The 21,240-nt window shown below is 45.1% G+C and overlaps 1 protein-coding gene across 1 annotated transcript in view; it reads left to right on the forward strand.

The window, feature by feature from the left end:
* PNPLA7 (patatin like phospholipase domain containing 7) overlaps nucleotides 1-21,240 on the forward strand; it is a 2,530,065-nt gene that overhangs the window by 2,200,813 nt on the left and 308,012 nt on the right. Inside the window, exon 31 of the mRNA XM_030206608.1 lies at nucleotides 17,449-17,565. Coding sequence (XP_030062468.1) covers nucleotides 17,449-17,565 — 117 coding nt within the window. The remainder of the gene's footprint in view (nucleotides 1-17,448; nucleotides 17,566-21,240) is intronic.

A 21,240-nucleotide genomic window follows, 5' to 3' on the forward strand; every position in this document is an offset into this window, starting at 1 on the left:
TCCACTGGACAGTCAAGTCTGCAGAGGACCCAGCTTTTACTTACGGATGTAGGGCAAGAAATGAAGAAGAAAGGAGGAAAGTAAAGAAATAAATGGAAAGGAAGCCCTGGAACGGAGTTAAGAGGACAGATAGCAGCAGAATCAGATATTGAGCCAGCATGATCAGAAAAACAAAGTCACCAGACAACAAAGGTAGAAAGAATCATTTTATTTTCATTTTAGTGTCTGCAATATGTCCAATTGAGAATTTACATCTGCTGTCTTATATTGCACTGGGTATACTGGAGCTGTAACAGCTTACAGAAATTATTTATAATTTTTAAAAAATCACTTTATTTTTTTTCTTCTAAACTAGTATAATATTTTCAATGATGTCTGCTTATATGTGCTATGGCTGGTATAAGGGGTGTGGCAAATGTGGGTGTGGCTATAATAGGGGTGAAGTCATATGTGGTGATTCCGCCCACAATGAGTACCGGCACCTGTTTTTCTACAACAAAAAAAGCACTGGATATGATAGAGGTCTATAAAATAATGAATAGAGTGGAACATGTAGATGTGAATCACTTGTTTACTGTTTCCAAAAATACTAGGACTGGGGGGGGCATGCAATGAAGCTAAAAGTAGTAAATTTCAAATGAATCAGAAAAAATATTTCTTCACTCAACGTGTAATTAAACTCTGGAATTTGTTGCAAGAGAATATAGTAAAAGCAGTTAGCTTAGCGGGGTTTTAAAAAGGTTCGGATAGCTTCCTAAAAGAAAAGTCCATAAGCCATTATTAAAAGGGACTTGGGGAAAATCCACTGCTTATTTCTAGGATACTAAAAAAAGATATATGTTAAGGAGGAAGTCACTGTGAATACTTGCAGTTAACAACGAGGTGGAGCCTCATATCTTTTTGCACGGATATTTATATCACTCCCCTGGTGACTCTATCAACATGCATGGGTTTAATCATCGACTGAAACCACCTCCACCCTAATGTTGTAATTGCAATAATCTTAACTTATATTGCCACACCATCATGTGCAAATATATGAATATACAACAAAAGACACTTAGCTTAAGGAGCATATAAACTCCATCATTCAGGCTGGCGTGTGTGGAAGCCCCGACAGTGCCTGTTTCGCTTTGCTTCTTCTGGGGGAACTCACACCGTTTAGCCTGGTGACATAAACCACAAAATACAAAGTGTCATTCTCACCACCGTTGCAAATATTCGTAACATTCAAATTCATTAGCGTGGACTTACTGAATTGTGTCTAGACCCAGCTTCTTAGCTGTCAATACAAAATGGCACCTCTGCTCGCTTAAAATCAATGGACTACCGGAAATAACTGCTCATCATTTCTGTGGCGGGAAAACTTGGGTGCTCACATAAAACTACCCCATTGTAACATTGTATTGAGGCCCTCGGGTTCCACCGTGTTCAACCGGTGTATCCAGAAGGTCTCACGTTGCAACAATTTCCTGTTGAAATCACCTCCTCTAATTGCTGGATCAACATGTTCAATTACCTTGCATTTAAGATCTTCAAAAGTGTGACTTTTAGCTATACAATGTTGGACTAAAGGGGCACCAAAATTGCATGCATTAATCCTCGATTTGTGCTCTATCAATCTCGCATGAAGTGACCTAATGGATTTGCCTATATATAATTTATCACATGGGCACTTGATATAATATATTATGCCCTGAGTCTGACACGTAGTATGTTTTCTCAAATTGTATATTTTGCCGTTATGTGAAAAATGAACCCCCTCTTTGGTAATCTCACATGTCTTACAGTGAGGTTTATCACACTTAAAGTGTCCTGTTTTTCCCTGCCTATCGGATGCATTAATATCGGGCAGGGCTGGTAAATACGCGGGACATAAAATCTCCTTTAGGTTCTGAGACCGAGAAAAAGCAGTCCTTACTGTATGATTTTCAAAAAGGGGGTGTGATCTCATTACATCCCAATGGCGTCTAATAATGTCCGCTATTGCTTCCCTTCTGGGAACATAGTGTAACATGATAATATTCAATTTACAATGGCATGGCCTGACACCAAAATACATTTTTTAGATGTAGAAGTGCACTTGATTCACAATTATTTTGTTACCCGGGTCTTTTTGAAACCAACTGACAGAAACACGTTTCTGGATTACCACAGTTGTCACCCCAGGGCTTTAAAACGGAGCTTGCCTTTTTCCCAGTTTCTCAGATTCAAAAGAATTTGTACTGATGTCCATGATTATAAAACACATGCGGATGTTTTAGGTGCCAAATTGCTACAAAGACATTATCCATACAAGATTTTGAAGAAAGCGTATACACACGCTAAGTTTAACAACAGAGAATTATTATTGCAACCAAGTCATTCAACTAAGCAAGCTGAGGACATTCTAACTTGCGTGTTACGCTATGTTCCCGGAGGGGAAGCAATAGCGGACATTATTAGACGCCATTGGGATGTAATGAGATCACACCCCCTTTTTGAAAATCATACAGTAAGGACTGCTTTTTCTCGGTCTCAGAACCTAAAGGAGATTTTATGTCCCGCGTATTTACCAGCCCTGCCCGATATTAATGCATCCGATAGGCAGGAAAAAACAGGACACTTTAAGTGTGATAAACCTCACTGTAAGACATGTGAGACTACCGAAGAGGGGGATCATTTTTCACATAACGGCAAAATATACAAGTTGAGAAAACATACTACGTGTTGGACTCAGGGCATAATATATTATATCAAGTGCCCATGTGATAAATTATATATAGGCAAATCCATTAGGTCACTTCATGCGAGATTGATAGAGCACAAATCGAGGATTAATGCATGCAATTTTGGTGCCCCTTTAGTCCAACATTGTATAGCTAAAAGTCACACTTTTGAAGATCTTAAATGCAAGGTAATTGAACATGTTGATCCAGCAATTAGAGGAAGTGATTTCAACAGGAAATTGTTGCAATGTGATACCTTCTGGATACACCGGTTGAACACGGTGGAACCCGAGGGCCTCAATACAATGTTACAATGGGGTAGTTTTATGTGAGCACCCAAGTTTTCCCGCCACGGAAATGATGAGCAGTTATTTCCGGTAATCCGTTGATTTTAAGCAAGCAGAGGTGCCATTTTGTATTGACAGCTAAGAAGCTGGGTCTAGACACAATTCAGTAAGTCCACGCTAATGAATTTGAATGTTATGAATATTTGCAGCGGTGGTGAGAATGACACTTTGTATTTTGTGGTTTATGTCACCAGGCTAAACGGTGTGAGTTCCCCCAGAAGAAGCATAGCGAAACAGGCACTGTCGGGGCTTCCACACACGCCAGCCTGAATGATGGAGTTTATTTGCTCCTTAAGCTAAGTGTCTTTTGTTGTATATTCATATATTTGCACATGATGGTGTGGCAATATAAGTTAAGATTATTGCAATTACAACATTAGGGTGGAGGTGGTTTCAGTCGATGATTTTGCACGGATATTCATATCACTCCCCTGGTGACTCTATCAACATGCATGGGTTTAATCATCGACTGAAACCACCTCGTTTCAGCCTCAAGATATGAGGCTCCACCTCATTGTTAACTGCAAGTATTCACAGTGACTTCCTCCTTAACATATATTTTTTTTTAGTAGCCTACACTTACAATAGGAGTAAGTCAAGCCATATAGTTTTTGGTTTTGTCTATTTCTAGGATAAGCAGCATAAAATGTATTATACTCTTTTGGGATCTTGCCAGGTACTTGTAGCCTGGATTGGCCATTGTTGGGAAACAGGATGCTGGGCTTGATGGACCATCTGTCCCAGTATACTTTATGTACTTATATCTATTTTGTCTCCCTTGCTGTTTAACATTTTCCTAAGCCCCCTGGCCACCATCATACAAGATTCAGGCATACATGTCAGTCCCCTTTCCCCCGATCTGTCCAAACTCAATACTTCTCTAACCATGTTTGCACCTTGGCTCAAGAAGAATCAGCTTATTAAACCCATCCAAATCGACTGCTTGCTGGATTCAGGGCTGTTGCTAGGGCTGCTGGCACCCCCTGCAACCTATTAATCAGCATCTCCCTCACCCAGTGCAGCATCTCATTTTTCTCTTCTCTTCCCTCCCTTCTTCCCATTTAGCATCTTCCTTTCTTCTTCTCTTTTCTCTCCTCCATTCCCCCATGCAGTACTGCCCTTCTCTCTCATTCCTCCCACCTACCCACCCATCCAGCATCACCCACTCTCTCTCTCTCTCTCTCTCCTTCCTTCCTTTTTTCTTCTCTTTTCTCTCCTCCATTCCCCCATGCAGTACTGCCCTTCTCTCTCATTCCTCCCACCTACCCACCCATCCAGCATCACCCACTCTCTCTCTCTCTCCTCCCTTCCTTTTTTCTTCTCTTTCCTCTCCTCCATTCCCCCATGCAGCACTGCCCTTCTCTCTCATTCCTCCCACCTACCCACCCATCCAGCATCACCCACTCTCTCTCTCTCTCTCCTCCCCCAGATCAACATTTCCCTCACTTCCTCTCACCCACTCATTCACCATTTTCCCTCAAACCTCCTTACTTTCCTCCCTTCTGCTGTTGCTGCTATGATTGCCACCACCTCCCACTACCATGTCTCCAGGCCTGTCAGCTTACAGCAGCAGCAACCAAAGCACCAGTATGTGCAGGAGAGCCTTCCAGCTAAGCCCTGCTGGTCCCATCCCCTCTCACACATACTTTCCATTGTCAGGGGTGGGACTAGTAGGGTCCTTCTCCTCCATCGCTAACTCCAGACTCTGTTCCTTTTGTCTCGCCGCACCTTATGCCTGGAATGGGCTTCCTGAGCCGTTACGTCTAGCTCCATCCCTGGCCGCCTTCAAATCCGGGCTAATGGCCTACCTGTTTGATGCTGCTTTTGACTCCTAACTTGTCACTTGCTCGTAACCTTTATCTTGTCTTCCTGTCTTCAATAGTCCCTTTCCCTATGTGTCCTTCTGTCTGTCCTACCCTTATCCTTATTGGTCCTGTCTGTCTGTCCTGATTTAGATCGTAAGCTCTTTTGAGCAGGGACTGTCTTTTCTTCATGTTCAATTGTAAAGCGCTGTGTACGACTGGTAGCGGTATAGAAATGATTTATAGTAGTAGTAGTAGTAGATCTTCACAAGCTGTGAGCACATATGCTGGAAGGCTCTCCTGCACATATTGGTGCTTTGATTGTTGCTACGAGCTGATGGACCTGGAGTGGAGATATGGCAGTGGAGTTTCTAGACAGAAATACTTAGGGTGGCAACAGGGGCATAAGCCAAAGTGACTCTTCTGCACATCATTCCTCTCTCCCTCCCACACACACTCTTTAATAGCAGTATAAGACACCAGGATCTGTTCATAAAGAAGCTCTCCCCCTGCAGCTAGTTTCAGCTACCATGTAAAACTTTGTTTATAACCAATAACATCATTCAATAAATTCTTCTGTGTGGGAATGAAATAGGATTGATCAACAAAACAAGAGAGGCTCATTTGATCCATAGGTAGCGCAGGTGTAAAAAGAGCAGATCACAAAGAGACATCCTTATAAAAGGTTTCTTTATTCCTAAAAGCACCCAACGTGGTGACATTTTGGCTACCATTGGGCTGCGTCAGGGATATAACTAAAACATAACATATAAAAATATCATTCTCACAAAAGTTTCAACAAAATATTACAATAAAAGAAATTATATAGCTGAATAACAATAAAACATACACAGTGTTTGGGAACCAGTTAATAAAGTCTACACAGACATACATAAAACAAAGTAAAATGATTGTGTAGCATAGCATGCACTCTATTATGTGTAAAAGGCACAGTAGCACTTAACTAAAACAAAAACTGGTATACATGTTTACTGACTTGATGCACCTCTGAACGCTAGAGTTCATAGAGATCACTGATAGTGCAAAACATGCAGGTTTACAAAGAGGAATTCACGTGGAGGGGCATAATCGAACGCGAATGCGTATTTCCATGGGCGTCTATGTCCGAAAACGGGTACGTGAAGAGGTGGGTCAGACCGTATTTTCAAAACAACGGACATTTTTCAGCTGGGCGTTTGTTTTTTTTAGTGATAATGGAAACTAAAAACGCCCAGCTCAAAAACGTCCTAATCCGAGCCATTTGGTCGTGGGAGGGGCCACGATTCGTAGTACACTCGCCCCCCTGACATGCCAGGACACCAACTGGGCACCCTAGAGGTCAGTGCAGTGGACTTCAGACAACGCTCCCACATGCATAGCTCCCTTACCACGGGTGCTGAGCCCCCAACCCCCCTCCCCCAAAACCCACTACCCACAAATGTACAACACTACCATAGCTCTTAGGGGTGAAGGGGGCACCTACATGTGGGTACAGTGGGTTTTGGAGGCCTCCCATTTACCAGTACAAGTGTTACAGGTGGGGGGGATGGGTCTGGGTCAGTCTGGCTGAAGTGCACTGCGGTACCCACTAAAAGTGCTCCAGGGACCTGCATACACGCAGGCCTCTAGGACTTGTTGCTGCTATATATGAGTGGAGGAGTGGCCTAGTGGTTAGGGTGGTGGATTTTGGTCCTGAGGAACTGAGTTCGATTCCCGGCACAGGCAGCTCCTTGTGACTCTGGGCAAGTCACTTAACCCTCCATTGCCCACCGCATTGAGCCTGCCATGAGTAGGAAAACACGGGGTACAAATGTAACAAAAAAAAATATATATATATAACATTGGCACAGCAGTTGACACCTGAAGACTAATCTCTCCGAAAACGTCCTTTATTGGAATAAGCACGCTTACTCACAGTTAACTGCAGATCAGAGGTTGTGCCCCTAATGAGTCTCCCTGGTACTGAGATTAGCAGTAGGTCCGAGCTGGCAGAATGCTGTACAATGCCCTCTTTCAGCCACATTCAAGGGAAGAACTAAGTTCTGTAACGTGGCTAACACGTGAAAGGGATCTAAAACTGGCTTACAAAAATGGCCACTACCTCATGGACTACCGGAAACAAAACAGGGCACACTCTGACCCAGTAAGCAGGGGGAAAAGCACCATGGGAGTAGAGCCTACCAACTACCAACATCGTAAGCATTTGCCACAAGCTACTGGAATCACGGAGCCCAATACCCTACACCCACCACAATGCATTGCTGATGTGACTCTGCAGTGCGCATAACAGAAAAGGTGTCACACTCACCTGAGAGCCACATCAGAACCAGGGAAAGGCTGTCACAGGATAGAACACATTCTGCTGTCATAGAGGTGGGTACGGCATTTGAGGCTGGCATAGAGGCTGGAAAAAAAGTTATTAAAGTGGGGTTTTTTTGGTGGGAGGGGCAGTGGCGTAGCCAAGGGTGGGCTTGGGTGGGCCCAGGCCCACCCACTTTGGGTTCAGGCCCATCCAGTAGCAGCATACCTATGATGTGGCTGGCAGGGATCCCCAAGCCCACCCAGCTGAAAACTCCCAACAAGTGTCCCTCCTGCATACCTTGTAAGTAGCAGATCTTCGCCTGCACTGAGCAGTGACATACATACTGCTTGCACCGAGCCCCACAGCCTTCCCTCTGATGTATTTCTGCCTAGGCAGAAACAGGAAGTTGCATCAGAGGGAAGGGTGTGGGACCAACACGAGCAGTGTGTATTAGTTGCTGCTCGCTGCTGGTGAAAATCTGCTATTTAAAAGGTATACGGGAGAGGGGGAATGTTTGAGAGACCATATGGCATGCAGACGAGAGAAGGAGAGACCAAATCACCTGTGGGACGGGGCGAGGTTCTTCTGCCCACCCACCTTGGGCCCAGGCCCACCCAAAATTGAGTGTCTGGCTACGCCCCTGGGGAGGGGGTTAGTGACCACTGGGGGAGTCCGGGGAGGTCATCCCCGATTCCCTCCAGTGGTCATCTGGTCAGTTGGGGCACGTTTTTGGGACCTGTTTGTGAAAAAAAAGGGTCCAAAAAAAGTGACCCAAAATCGCGGTTAAAACGCCTTTTTTTTTTTATTATCAGCTAAAGATGCCCATCTCTCCTCGGCCGATAACCACGCCCCAGTTCCGCCTTCACCATGCCTCCAACATCAACTTTACCCGTTTCCGCGACGGATTGCAGTTGGAAACGCCCAAAATCGGCTTTCGATTATACCGATTTGGGCGCCCATGGGAGAAAGACGCCCATCTCCCGATTTGGGCCGCAATATAGGCGTTTTTCTCTTTCGATTGTAAGCTGGTTAGTGTTCTCTACTTATACAGTGTAGATGGTTAAAAATAAAAAAAAATAGTTGGTGAGTAAAATACATACCAGGCAAAAGAGCAAATTCAAAAGCAGCAAGATCCCTCTTCAAGCAAGTAAAAGCACTATAGTCCTAAAAAATTGGTATAAAATAAAAAGGTTACCATTAAGAGGCTATGCAAAAGGATGTAATTCAAAAGAAATCTCTACTTTACCAGTCAAAGGTTAGCCAACACACTCAACAGAGCAATGCAATCATCTGTTCAAACATGAGGGGCTACTGAGGCTTGTGTATATACTACTTTCTGGGTGATATAGAGGGGCATAATTGAACGGCGCCGGCCATCTTCGGGACTGGCTCAGCAAAGGGGCGGAGCCAACTGTATTATCGAAAAAGATGGCCGGCCATCTTTTCTTTCGATAATATGGTTGGGGCCGACTAAATCTCAACATTTAAATCAAATGTTGAGATCGCCGGGTTTAGAGATGGCCGGCTTCGGTTTTCGGCCATAATGGAAACAAGGCCCGGCCATCTCAAACCTGGTGAAATGCAAGGTATTTGGTCATGGGAGGAGCCAGCATTTGTAGTGTACTGGTCCCCCTCACATGCCAGGACACCAACCGGGCACCCTAGGGGGCACTGCAGTGGACTTCAAAAATTGCTCCCAGATGCATAGCTCCCTTACCTTGGGTGCTGAGCCCCCCAAATCCCCCCCCCCAAAACCCGCTCCCCACAACTCTACACCACTACTATAGCCCAAAGGGGTGAAGGGGGGCACCTACATGTGGGTACAGTGGGTTTTGGGGGGGTTTGGAGTGCTCCCATTTACCACCACAAGTGTAACAGGTAGGGGGGGATGGGCCTGGGTCCACCTGCCTGAAGTGCACTGCACCCACAAAAAAACTGATCCAGGTACCTGCATACTGCTGTCAGGGAGCTGGGTATGACATTTCAGGCTGGCATAGAGGCTGGCAAAAAAATGTTAAACATTTTTTGTGGGGGGTGAGAGAGGGTTGGTGACCACTGGGGGAGTAAGGGGAGGTGATCCCCGATTCCCTCCAGTGGTCATCTGGTCAATTGGGGCACTTTTTTGAGGCTTGGTCATAAAAATAAATGGACCAAGTGAAGCCGGCAAAATGCTCATCAGAGCCGGCCATCTTTTTTCCATTATCGGGCGAAGCCGGCCATCTTGTAACCACGCCCCCGTTCCGCCCCCATCCTGCCTTCTGTACCCTGCTGAAACACCCCCTTGAAGTTTGGACAGCTCCGCAACGGAAAGCAGTTGAAGCCAGCCAAAATTGGCTTTCGGTTATACCGATTTGGCCAGCCATCTCCCGATTTGTGTTGGAAGATGGCCGGCGATCTCTTTCGAAAATAAGCTGGATATACACCACTAGGGTTCCCATATTTGCCCTAAGAAAAAAAGAGAACACATGCCCCGGCCCCTGTTGCACCCTGCCCCACCCCCTGTTGCACCCTGCCCCGTCCCACCCCTTGTCAAACCCCACCCCGCCCCCTGACATTTTGACCCCTCCCCCCAAAGAACGCCAGATTCCCTCTCTCCCCCCCTATTCCCCCATGTAGATCCTCCCCCCAATTTTCCAGCCGCCTCCACCCACATGACTCCATTCACTACCCCTTCCCTCCCCTCCCTTGCTTTAGTGTGGTGCCCTAGTGGTCTAGTGGCCTCTTTAGGGCAGGAAAGAGCCCCCTCTTTCCTGCTCGCTCTTTCCTGCTTGCCATGTCTGCAGACTCTTTCTACCGGTGCCGATTCAAAATGGCTGCCGAGAGTTCAAGCAGTGACCTTGCAAGACTTTTGTGGAAGTCTCGAGAGGCCGCCTCTTGAACTCTCAGCAGCCATTTTGAATTGGGAGAAATGCAGTCTGCAGATGCGCCGGGCAGAAAAGAGGGGGCTATTTCCTGTCCTGAACAGGTCACTAGACCACCAGGGCACCACACTAAGGTAAAGGAGGGGAGGGAAGGATAGGATGCCCGTCTGCCCATTCGTCCGCAAATCTGCACAAACGGGAAGGATGGCAAAACCTGCCTGGCAAAAACAGCAAGATCCCCTCCTCAAGGGTGTAAAAGCACTATAGTCCTAAAAATTTTACAAATTACTTGGAGCAGGCTGAGAGAGGCAGCAATTCAAAAAGCAGTAAATGCAGAAGCAAATGCTAAAAAAAAATCTAATCATATACAAAGTAACATAGTAAATGACGGCAGATAAAGACCTGAACCCAACAAGATAAACTCATTTTACATGGTTTGCTATTTGCATTTTTTATTCAATTTTTTTTAGATATTTGGTTCTGCAATTATTGCTTTTAGAATTGCTACCTCTCAGACTGTTCCAAGTAATTTGTAAAATTCTTAGGACTATAGTGCTTTTACTTCATTGAGGAGGGATCTTGCTGCTTTTGCATTTGCATTTGCTGCACAATTGTTTTACTTTGTTTTATGTATGTCATATTTTGTACGTTTATTGAACTGTTTATTATATTAAGCATCTCTATATATACTTTATCAACCGATTCGTGAACACTGTGTATGTATTATTGTTATTCAACTATGTATTTTTTTATTGTACTATTTTGTTGAAACATTTGTGAAAATTATATTTTTATATGATATGTTTTAGTTATATTCCTGATGCAGCCCAGTGGTGGGTGAAATGTGTCCACTTCGGGTGCTTTTATGAAAAAAGGAAACTTAACTCTCCATTGCCCCTGGTACAAAATAAGTACCTGAATATATGTAAACCGCTTTGAATGTAGTTGCAAAAACCTCAGAAAGGCGGTATATCAAGTCCCATTTCCCTTTCCCTTAAACTCCGCTAAGCTAACCGCCTTTACCACATTCTTTGGCAATGAATTCCAGAGTTTAATCACACGTTGAGTGAAGAAAATTTTTCTCCAATTCGTTTTAAATTTACTACATTGTAGCTTCATCGCATGCCCCCTAGTCCTAGTATTTTTGGAAAGCGTAAACAGATGCTTCACATCTACCAGTTCCACTCCACTCATTATTTTATAGACCTCTATCATATCTCCCCTCAACCGCCTTTTCAATCTATTTGATTCAAGGCTCTTGTTAATATACAATGCTACCCTTCCACCAGTTCAATCCACCCTATCACTACGATATAATTTGTACCCCGGTATGACAGTGTCCCACTGGTTATCCTCCTTCCACCAGGTCTCAGAGATGCCTATTATATCTAATTTTTCATTTAGTGCAATATATTCTAACTCTCCCATCTTATTTCTTAGGCTCCTGGCATTCACATATAGACATTTCAAACTATGTTTGTTGTTCCTATTTACATTATGCTCAGTATTTGACAGTATTAATTTGCAATCTTTTGTCTGTTTTTTCTTTTTATTTAAGGACACCTGATCTACTATGGTCTCTTTTGCAACCTCACTATCAGGATACTCTATCTTCCCTGGTTTGGTGATATCTTTGAAAGATACCATAAGTACATATAAGTATTGCCATACTGGAAAAGACCAAAGGTCCATCGAGCCCAGCATCCTGTTTCCAACAGTGGCCAATCCAGGTCACAAATACCCGGAAAGATCCCAAAAATGTACAAAACATTTTATACTGCTTATCCCAGAAATAGTGGATTTTCCCCAAGTCCATTTAATAAAGGTTTATGGACTTTTCCTTTAGGAAGCCATCCAAACCTTTTTAAAACTCCGCTAAGCTAACCGCCTTTACCACATTCTCTGGCAACGAATTCCAGAGTTTAATTACACGTTGAGTAAAGAAACATTTTCTCTGATTCGTTTTAAATTTACTACATTGTAGCTTCATCGCCTGCCCCCTAGTCCTAGTATTTTTGGAAAGCGTGAACAGACGCTTCACATCTACCCGTTCAACTCCACTCATTATTTTATAGACCTCTATCATATCTCCGCTCAGCCGCCTTTTCTCCAAGCTGAAGAGCCCTAGCCACTTTAGCCTTTCCTTATAGGGAAGTCGTCCCATCCCCTTTATCATTTTCGTTGCCCTTCTCTGCACCTTTTCTAATTCCACTATATCTTATTTGAGATGCGGCGACCAGAATTGAACACAATATTTGAGGTGCGGTCACACCATGGAGCGATACAAAGGCATTATAACATCCTCATTTTTGTTTTCCATTCATTTCCTAATAATACCTAACATTCTATTTCTTACCCGTAGCAGCACACTGAGCAGAAGGTTTCAACGTATCATCAACGATGACACCTAGATCCCTTTCTTGGTCTGTGACTTCTAACGTGGAACTTTGCATGATGTAGTTATAATTCGGGTTCCTCTTTCCCACATGCATCACTTTGCACTTGCTTACATTAAACGTCATCTGCCATTTAGACACCCAGTCTCGTAAGGTCCTCTTGTAATTTTTCACAATCCTCTTGCAATTTAACGAATTTGAATAACCCGAACCGTGCGCTTTTGAGTGACTATCGGCCTTCCCCCCGTTTCTAGTTTAAAAGCTGCTTTATCTCCTTTTTAAATGCCGATGCCAGCAGCCTGGTCCCACCCTGGTTAAGGTAGAGCCCATCCTTTCGGAATAGGCTCCCCCTTCCGCAGAATGTTGCCCAGTTCCTAACAAATTTAAAACCCTGTTCCCTACACCATCGTGTCATCCACGCATTGAGACTCCGGAGCTCTGCCTGTCTCTTGGGCCCTGCGCGTGGAACAGGTAGCATTTCAGAAAATGCTACCCTAGAGGTTCCAGATTTGAGCTTTCTACCTAAGTCTAAATTTGGCTTCCAGAACCTCTCTCCCACATTTTCCTATGTCATTGGTACCCACATGTACCAAGATAGCCAACTCCTCCCCAGCACTATCTAAAATCCTATCTAGGTGACACATGAGGTTCGCACCAGGCAGGCAAGTCACCAGGCGATCCTCATGTACTCCAGCCACCCAGCTATCTATAAGCCTAATGATTGAATCACCAACTACAGCAGCTGTCCTACTCCTTCCCTCCCGGGCAGTACTTGGAGACATATCCTCGGTGCGAGAGGATAGTATATCCTCTGGTGAGCAGGTCCTGGCTACAAGAGTACTTCCTACTTCACCAGGGTGATGCTGTCCTTCTAAGAGGCCTCCCTCCTCCATGTTAGCACAGGGGCTACCAGACTGGAGGTGGGACTTCTCTACAACATCCCTGTAGGTCTCCACTCCTTTCTTGTTTCCCTAATTAGAATAACAGACTATAAATGAAGAGTTGTCCTGGGGTGGACGGGAAGACTAAACTAGATCCTGCAGTGCCTGCTAGAGTCTATCTGTTAATGCTGTGGTACAAAGTTTTTAAAACTAAGGGGAAAAGACTATGAAGATTAGTTGACAAAATTTGCTTTTTTATATTTTTATTTTGCCTATCACTAACCTACAATTCTTCCTTTAATCCCCAATCTTTAAGTTCCCAAAGCACAAAGCAAAATAGTGTTCACTTACCAGAGAAATGTCCTCTTCTATCAGAACTTCTCAGAAAGAAAGTTCAGTGGGACCTTTCCACTTTCCCAAAGTGACAAATCCCAATCATTAAAAAGAATTAAGTAATATTTTTCTTTACTAGCGTTGTTGGCATTTTATTTCTAATTGGGCTGGTTCCAGTCTCTCTCTTCTACCTTCCATATGTCAGTCTTCTCCTAAAATATTTTCCAGGTTTGCTTTCCATTTCTTCTCTCCTTCTCTGTATCTGTCTGGCACTGATCTTTCTTTTTATTTTGTTTTTTTGGGGGTTTTGTTGTATTTTTTTACTTTTCTTTTCTCTGCCTTTATATCCACCCATTTGATTTTACCCTCATTCTCCCTTTCCCTCACCCTGTAATCCTTAGTCTCCTTTTCTCCTCTCATCTACTTACTAGCTTTTTCCATCTCCCTCCCATTACAGGACTCCCATTGCCTCCTCTATCTCTCTCCTTCCCCAATCTCCTATTCCTGTCTCTTTCACCCATTCTCTGGCCTCCTATTTCACATTTCCATCTTCTATACTCACTCAACCATTACCACCAGCCTCAGCTCCATCCCTTTCTCTCCTTTTTTCTCTTTGTTTCCAGGATAGTGTGTCTCCATTGCTTCTTTTCCCTCCAGTCAACCTCCCCTCTGGCCCCCTCCCAATCCAGCCCCTCCCTCTGTGGGTCCAGTATCTCCCCCTTGTATTTCTCAGCCCCTGATTGGATCTCCCTTCCCTTCTGAGTGCATCATCTCTCTCCCCTTGCCCCCCTCAGCTGTTCAGCACTTCTCTCCCTCCTTGACCTCCCCTCTGCTGCCACCACCTCAGTCCAGTACCTCTCACTCCCTTCCCTTCTCTTCTTCCAGCAGTTAAGCTTTCTCCGCATTGCCCACAGCATGAGGTATGTCAGCAAGCTGCTTCCAGCAATCCTGGGGGCCTTCCCTCAGCCACATTGTGCCCTTGAGGAAAACAAGAAGTTGCTTCAGAAGGGCCTGAGAGGAGGTGGGGATCAAGGAGGGAAACAGTCACTGGACTCTGAGGGGAGGGAGGGGCAAGGCAAGAGAGTGGTGCTGGATGTGGAGGGAGTGGGCAGTGGAGAGAGATGCCGGATCCACAGGAGCTGAGGAAGGGAAGGAAGAGGAGAGTAACCTGGTACAACAGATAAGCACAGCTTACTGTGGCTTTTGGTGACCCTTGCCATGCTTACTGGGTTGCACTGGCCCTGCCTGGATTACCAGCAGTTGCAGTCCACGGTCACTTCCTGGATTACCAGCAGTTGCAGTCCACCATCACTTAGCCTTAGGTTGCATGATTCCCCTGTTACTTTGGTCATACATTTAAATATATTGATGTCATTCTTGATCAGGACTTATCCTTCAACCAACAAACTTTGACTAATTTAGAATTGTCCATTATTTTGTTGATCTCTCCTCTCAGAGACTATTCTTTATGCCCTTTTGTACATTCTGCCTAGACTATTGTAATATAATCTATCCATGTCTCTCACAACATGTGATTTGCTGCCTTCAAGCTATTCAGAATACTGCTGTTTGTATTCTTTCACACACAAGTAGATTTCATTGAGTCACTCCTTTGCTCATTGCACAGTACTGGCTTCCCAGTTCATTCCGCATCCACTTTAAAATTCTTACACTCACTCACAAGGCCATCCATACCAATACTCCTTATCTGTTTCAGTTAATTCAGCCTTACTCACTCCCCAGGGTTCTCTGTTCCCTCAATGACCTACTCCTTCATATCCCATCAGTACATCAGGCACATTACCAAACTACAAGGAATCAAGCTTTTTTTGTACTACATCCTATTTATGGAATCCTTTCTGTCTCAAGACGAGACTTGAACCTTCCTATTAAAAATTCAGGTCATCTCTGAAAACTTATCTATTTTACAAAGCCTTTAATCTGCAGTTGGGTGACTTGGCAGCCTTTGGGATCCACTGATTTCCACAGGTCCTTTCCTCCTGTCTCTTATATTTTTACTATCGGTGTTTTAGATGTTTCCACTGTAAGGTCTTTCTTTTTATCGTTTCTCCTATTTTTTGTACTGCTATGTTGTACTCCTATGTACTTCTCAGTCCTACAGTGGAATTCCTTTATCTTTAATTTTGCTTTTATGTATTGTACATCACTCTACTATTGTCTATAGGAAGAACGGTATATCTGATGCTGGAGATTTACCACCACAATGCTGGAGATTGAAGGCCAATGAATGAGATTTTTCTCACAGGCTCCAGTCATGTCTAAAACTGGCAGATACACATTCCAAAAACTGACATACTTCAATCAATAAATAGAAAAAAAAACTATTTCTACCTTTGTTGCCTGGTCATTTCCTTTTTTTTATTGTGTAGGTCCTATTCTCTGGTTTCTGCTTTCCTCTATCTTCTTTTAACTGTCTTGCCAGAGTCTGCTAGTCCATTTGGCACTTCTTTTCTCTCCATGTCCACCATCCATCTTCTGTCTGCATCCCTATCTATCTGACCCAGTATCACCCCTGTCTTCCCACCATATTGAGCATTTCTCATCTCTGTGTCCCTATTCTTGCACTGTCCAACATAACTCATGTGTCCCTCCCTACCCCCCCCCCCCCCCGTCCAATGTAACTCATGTGTCCCTATCCCCCCACACATACACATGCCAGTATCTTTTTCTCTTTTCCTTCCCTCCTGTCTCCCTCGCTAGGCCAGAATCTCACCCTCTCTCTTCCCTTGCTCCTGCTCTGTCTCTCCTTTGCAAGACCAACAACTCTCCCTCTTCCTTCTTTCCCCCATGTCCTGGTACCTCTCTCCTTTCTTATCCTTCACCCCCCCCCCCCCCCCCCCCAAGTCCAGCACCTCTTTTTCTCTCCATTCTCTTCCTCATCCTCCTCATTGGATCTCTGTCTTCCCTACCTGACCTTTTTGTCCAGCACCTCTCTCCTTCCTCCTCCCCCCCATCCAATGCAGCACCTGCCTGCCCCCCTCCCCCCCCATGATGCAGCACCTCTCTACCTCTTTGTCCTCCCACCATCACCTGCAATTTGATACTTATCCTCTTCTAAGTTCTTCTTGCCACAATCTGTGCAGTGCTGGCACTCTCAGCAATAGCATACTGCTTCAGTCAATCCAGAGGCCTTCCTTCAGTAAGGACAGGATACAGCTGAAGGAAGGCCCCCAGGATTGACTGAAGCAGCCTGCTGTTGCTGAGTAGCAGGCTGCTTCAGCCAATCCCAGTGCCTTCCTTCAGCAAGGGTGGGATGCAGCTGAAGGAAGGCCCCTGGGATTGGCTGAAGCAGCCTGCGCTTGCTGAGGGTGCCAGCACTGCAAGAATAACTTAAATGGAGAAGATGGTACCGGATTGCAGGTGGTGGGTGGCGGGGGGGGGGGGGCTGTCATTGTGTGAAATTGGACCCCTTAAGCATGTGAGCTAGAGAAGGGGCCCCAATTGAGTGTGACTTGGCATGTCTACATAAGGTTAGCTTTTGACTCCCTGGCATGACCTGATTTACAGAGAATGAATGAGCAAGTTATCAGGACAGAATCTGGAGGAAGGGGAGAGAGCTGGGAGAGCATCACATTAGAGAGGATTGTCCTGCAGCTCAGAATGGTAAATTGTGTCTTGAGGTTGCCTTAAAATACCCAGATAGAAAGTAGTATACCAGAGTATCCCTTGGTAGAGCATTTGCTGCTCTATAAAGAGAGTCATGTAGAAAAAGTTTATTTTATTTATTTATTTATTTGTTACATTTGTATCCCACATTGTCATAGTTAATCTGTTCCCATTCTACCTGGTTTGCACAGGTTCTCTGTGGAGCTATGTCCGGGCCAGCATGTCACTGTCTGGATACATGCCCCCTCTCTGTGATCCAAAGGATGGACATCTTTTGATGGATGGAGGATACATCAATAACCTTCCAGGTACATTGCATTTGTAGGAGCCAGAAGGTTCATCCTTCTCAGTGCAGTTCACATAAAGGCCAGTTGGTGCAGTAGGGCAATCTGAGACACAGGATGAGTAAATGGAAAGTGCTTCTCTTAGTAAAATCAGATTGGAGGTTTCAAGAAGATCCTCATTTGCATACATTGCACTACAGGCTAAGATTAGGACCAAATCCGCCTTACAAAGATTTTAAAAAGAATTAAAAACCTGGAAGGAACAATGCAGAAAGCTACCATGGGCAGAAGCATTCAGTTAACATGCAGTTTACATGCTCATTAATGGCCACTAAATATAGAAAGGTTTTTGCACTGAAGTTAACTCGCACAGTTGTCTTGTCTGGGAAGAAGGTGAGCCCTTAGGTCCCGCAAGGCCCCAAAGGACCTCAGAGGACAGCCTTGCAACCCCAAGTCTTCACCCGTGGCGACCGCCGTTCACCAGGGGTTGAGCCCCCAGCTGCAGGCGGCCAACGGGACTTCCGGAACCGCGGGGTTGACGAACTGATCCAGTACCGGAACCAGGAGCGAGGAGTGCAGGTGGAAAACAGAGAAGTCCAATAACAGGTCACAGGTCAGGACAGGCAGCTATCAGAGTCGTCCAGAAACAGGCAACAGGTCAGGGCAGGCAACTCACAGCGTCGTCCAAAGACAGGCAACAGGTCAGGGCAGGCGGCTAGCAGAGTAGTCCAGAAAACAGTCCAAAGGTCAAACCAGGAGAGCAAGGGAACGTACTGAAAACAAGAACACACAAAGACTGGCCTAGGGAAACAGAACCTGAAGCAATGTCCTGTTTCAGCCCCGCTCCTTAAATACTGTCAGCATTCAACCGCCCAGCCCCAGCCGACATGGCCGGCCAATCGGAACCCAGCCACTGAAGAAATTCCTCTGGTTGGTTCCGTCCGGCCTCCCAGGCGGGGCTACAGCACCGGCCTCCCAATCTGGCTCCTCTGAGGCGGAGCTTCGGGTTCCCGCGCCCGAATGTGGAGAAGACGCCGGCCATCGCGTCTCGGCGCCATCCTCCCCGCTAGCGCAAGCACGCATCCCATAGCCGGCGACCGAGAGCCCAGAAGCCGTGATCGCCGGCCCACGGGCTCGGCCCTGGACAGGGCGGCCATCACCGCAGCGAGCCCCGGCTCTCCGCCGCGGCCTCAAGAAGGCTGGCCCTCGCCGCAATGGACACCGGCTCTTGCTTCCCGCAGAGGAGCAGCTGGAAGGAGCGACGGATGTGACAACAGTAGACATTAGTGCACCGCATATTAAAGTGGAACTCACAGCAATGTAGAGCTATACGCTGGTGTCTAAGGCACAAGCATAAAGCCAGAAACCTACTGTCAGGTCTGAGGCAACACAAGGAGCCCCCATGACCCAACACCCTGTCCCCTGATAGCATCCTACATTGGTTCTCCTTCCCCACTACCTGACCACCCTCCTACTCCAACTTCTAAAAATAATCCCTCATAGTCTAGCAGCTCCCCTTCCTATGACCCAATCACCCTCCTTCCAAAAATAATCCATGGTAGTCTAGTGGCCCCAACACTCCTGGCCCCCAACTGTAAAAAAAATCCTTGGTGTCTAGCATCACCCCCAATGCCAGCCCCTTTCCCAGGCTTCCCAGATCCCCCCACAGAGCATACCTTAAAAGAGGCAGGATGGGAGAGTGGTAAGATGGTGACCTGAAGTTCGTATGCCCAACGGCCCAGCTGCCTTCTGAAGTTTTGTCTTCTTTATGTAAATTTCCTCTCTGCAATTGCACTTTCCTTAACTGAGAGGAAGGGAACAACCGGCGGTCAGCCGCTGATGGCCAGCATTTTGTCCCCCGAGCAGCAAGTGCGGGACCGCTGCGTGTCGAACTGCACACAGATGAAAGGGTGGGCGAGTCCTTTGATTAGCGCTGGTGAAGGAGCGTCAATGCTCTTGGACCTGGAAAAACAACTCCATCGCTCTCGAATTATTCAACCACCATGTCCAGAGGAGTGAGTTAGGGGCATATGCTGAAACGGAGGACGTTTACAGCAGAACCTGAATCGGTGGAACCACTCTTAAACACCTCAAGAGAAATCACCTTGGAGTTTTTGGCTTCCGTGGAGGTTACATTGAATACCATCTGGAAGGCGCTTCGGGACCTAATGGCGGTAGTAAATAACTTTGTATCAGATATAATCTTATTGGCTAGTTGCATGGACAATTTGACTGAACCCTTTGAGAGTGAAAAATTGATATAACAAATGTAGTTCTCAACATGCAAGAGGTGGTTGTGATCTTGAAAATGATATTGGACCAGAAACTTTGAATAATAAGGTGGATGTTATTGTGGATGATTAATGTCGAGATTATTATTTTTCCCAGAGTTCCAGGTATGACTCCTAAAGTTTTCCTCAGAAATATTTCCTTAATTATTACTTCGAAATGAGTGAAGCCTGTGAAGACTGGGATTCCTTTAATCAGTGGGATTTGAACTGGAGACTTAAGTATATGTATTGTTAAATAACTTCTGTTTTTTAAAAGAGAGAGAATGTAATCAGATGTATTATTTCTAACTAAAATTTGGACAATAAGTATGTTCTTAATGAAATTAATTGACTATACACCGTATTTGGACTTGAAGAAGCCAACCAGATGATCAATGTGGACTAATGAATTAGATGAGAAATATCTGGGGATAATCAGGTTAATACCATGTTTTCTTTTTTTCTGTTTACTGTTTAATTGATCTCCTTGTCTTATTTCACTCTCCCTACTTTTCTTCACTTTGTGGTCTAAGAAAGAGAAAGATTGTATATAATCCATATATCTAGTTGGGATTGTTTTCTTCTTATATTGTATTAATGTGCAGTCATCTCTGTATTACTGTTTGCAAGTGATCCTTGTAAATGAAAAGTTATAAATAAATGATTAAAAAAAAAAAGAGGCAGGAGTGATACCCACTCACACCTACCTGCCTCTGGCACTGCCATCTTGGAAATAGTGGCACAGACCTCACCCAGTGCATTTGGAGACTACCAAATAAGGGAAAAATTCCCTTGTTTGGCATCGTGTAGTCAGGCACTACCATATCCCAATATGGTGGCGCCGGAGGCAGGAGCGAGTGGGTATCACTTCTGCCTCTTAAGGAATGCTGTAAGGGAGCCTGGGACAAGAAACGGGGTGGGGGGGATGCTGCTAGACACAAGGGATTCATTTTTTCAAAGTTGGGGATGGGTGCCGCTAGAGTACCAAGGATTATTTTTGGAAGTCAGGGCAAGGGGGTAAGATTGGATCATGGGGAGGGAGGCCACTAGACCACCAGGAATTAGGGGCTGGTGGTTTGGTTCTTTTTTATTAATCCCCCCTTTCCTGTCAGTGCACCGCCCACCCATACATGTGAGCTGAGCGACCGGGAAGACTTCTGTTTTTCCACTTCAGCACCGTCCAAATAGGATCACTCAGCAAAACTGGTTAGTCCACGATCCCTTTGTTATAATCCAGAATAAAGGTTAGTCCACAATCTCTTTGTAGTAATTTGAAACAAAAGTTAGTCCACGATCCCTTTGTAGTAATCCAAAACAAAGATTAGTCCATGATCTTCCACAATAATTCAATGATAGGTCAGTCTACAATCCTCCATGAAAATCCACCAATGATCAATCCACGATCCTGTCCAGTAGAAGGGCCTCTCAA

The sequence above is a fragment of the Microcaecilia unicolor genome, chromosome 6 (assembly GCF_901765095.1).
Source record: "Microcaecilia unicolor chromosome 6, aMicUni1.1, whole genome shotgun sequence".
In the NCBI taxonomy this organism is placed as follows: Eukaryota; Metazoa; Chordata; class Amphibia; order Gymnophiona; family Siphonopidae; genus Microcaecilia; species Microcaecilia unicolor.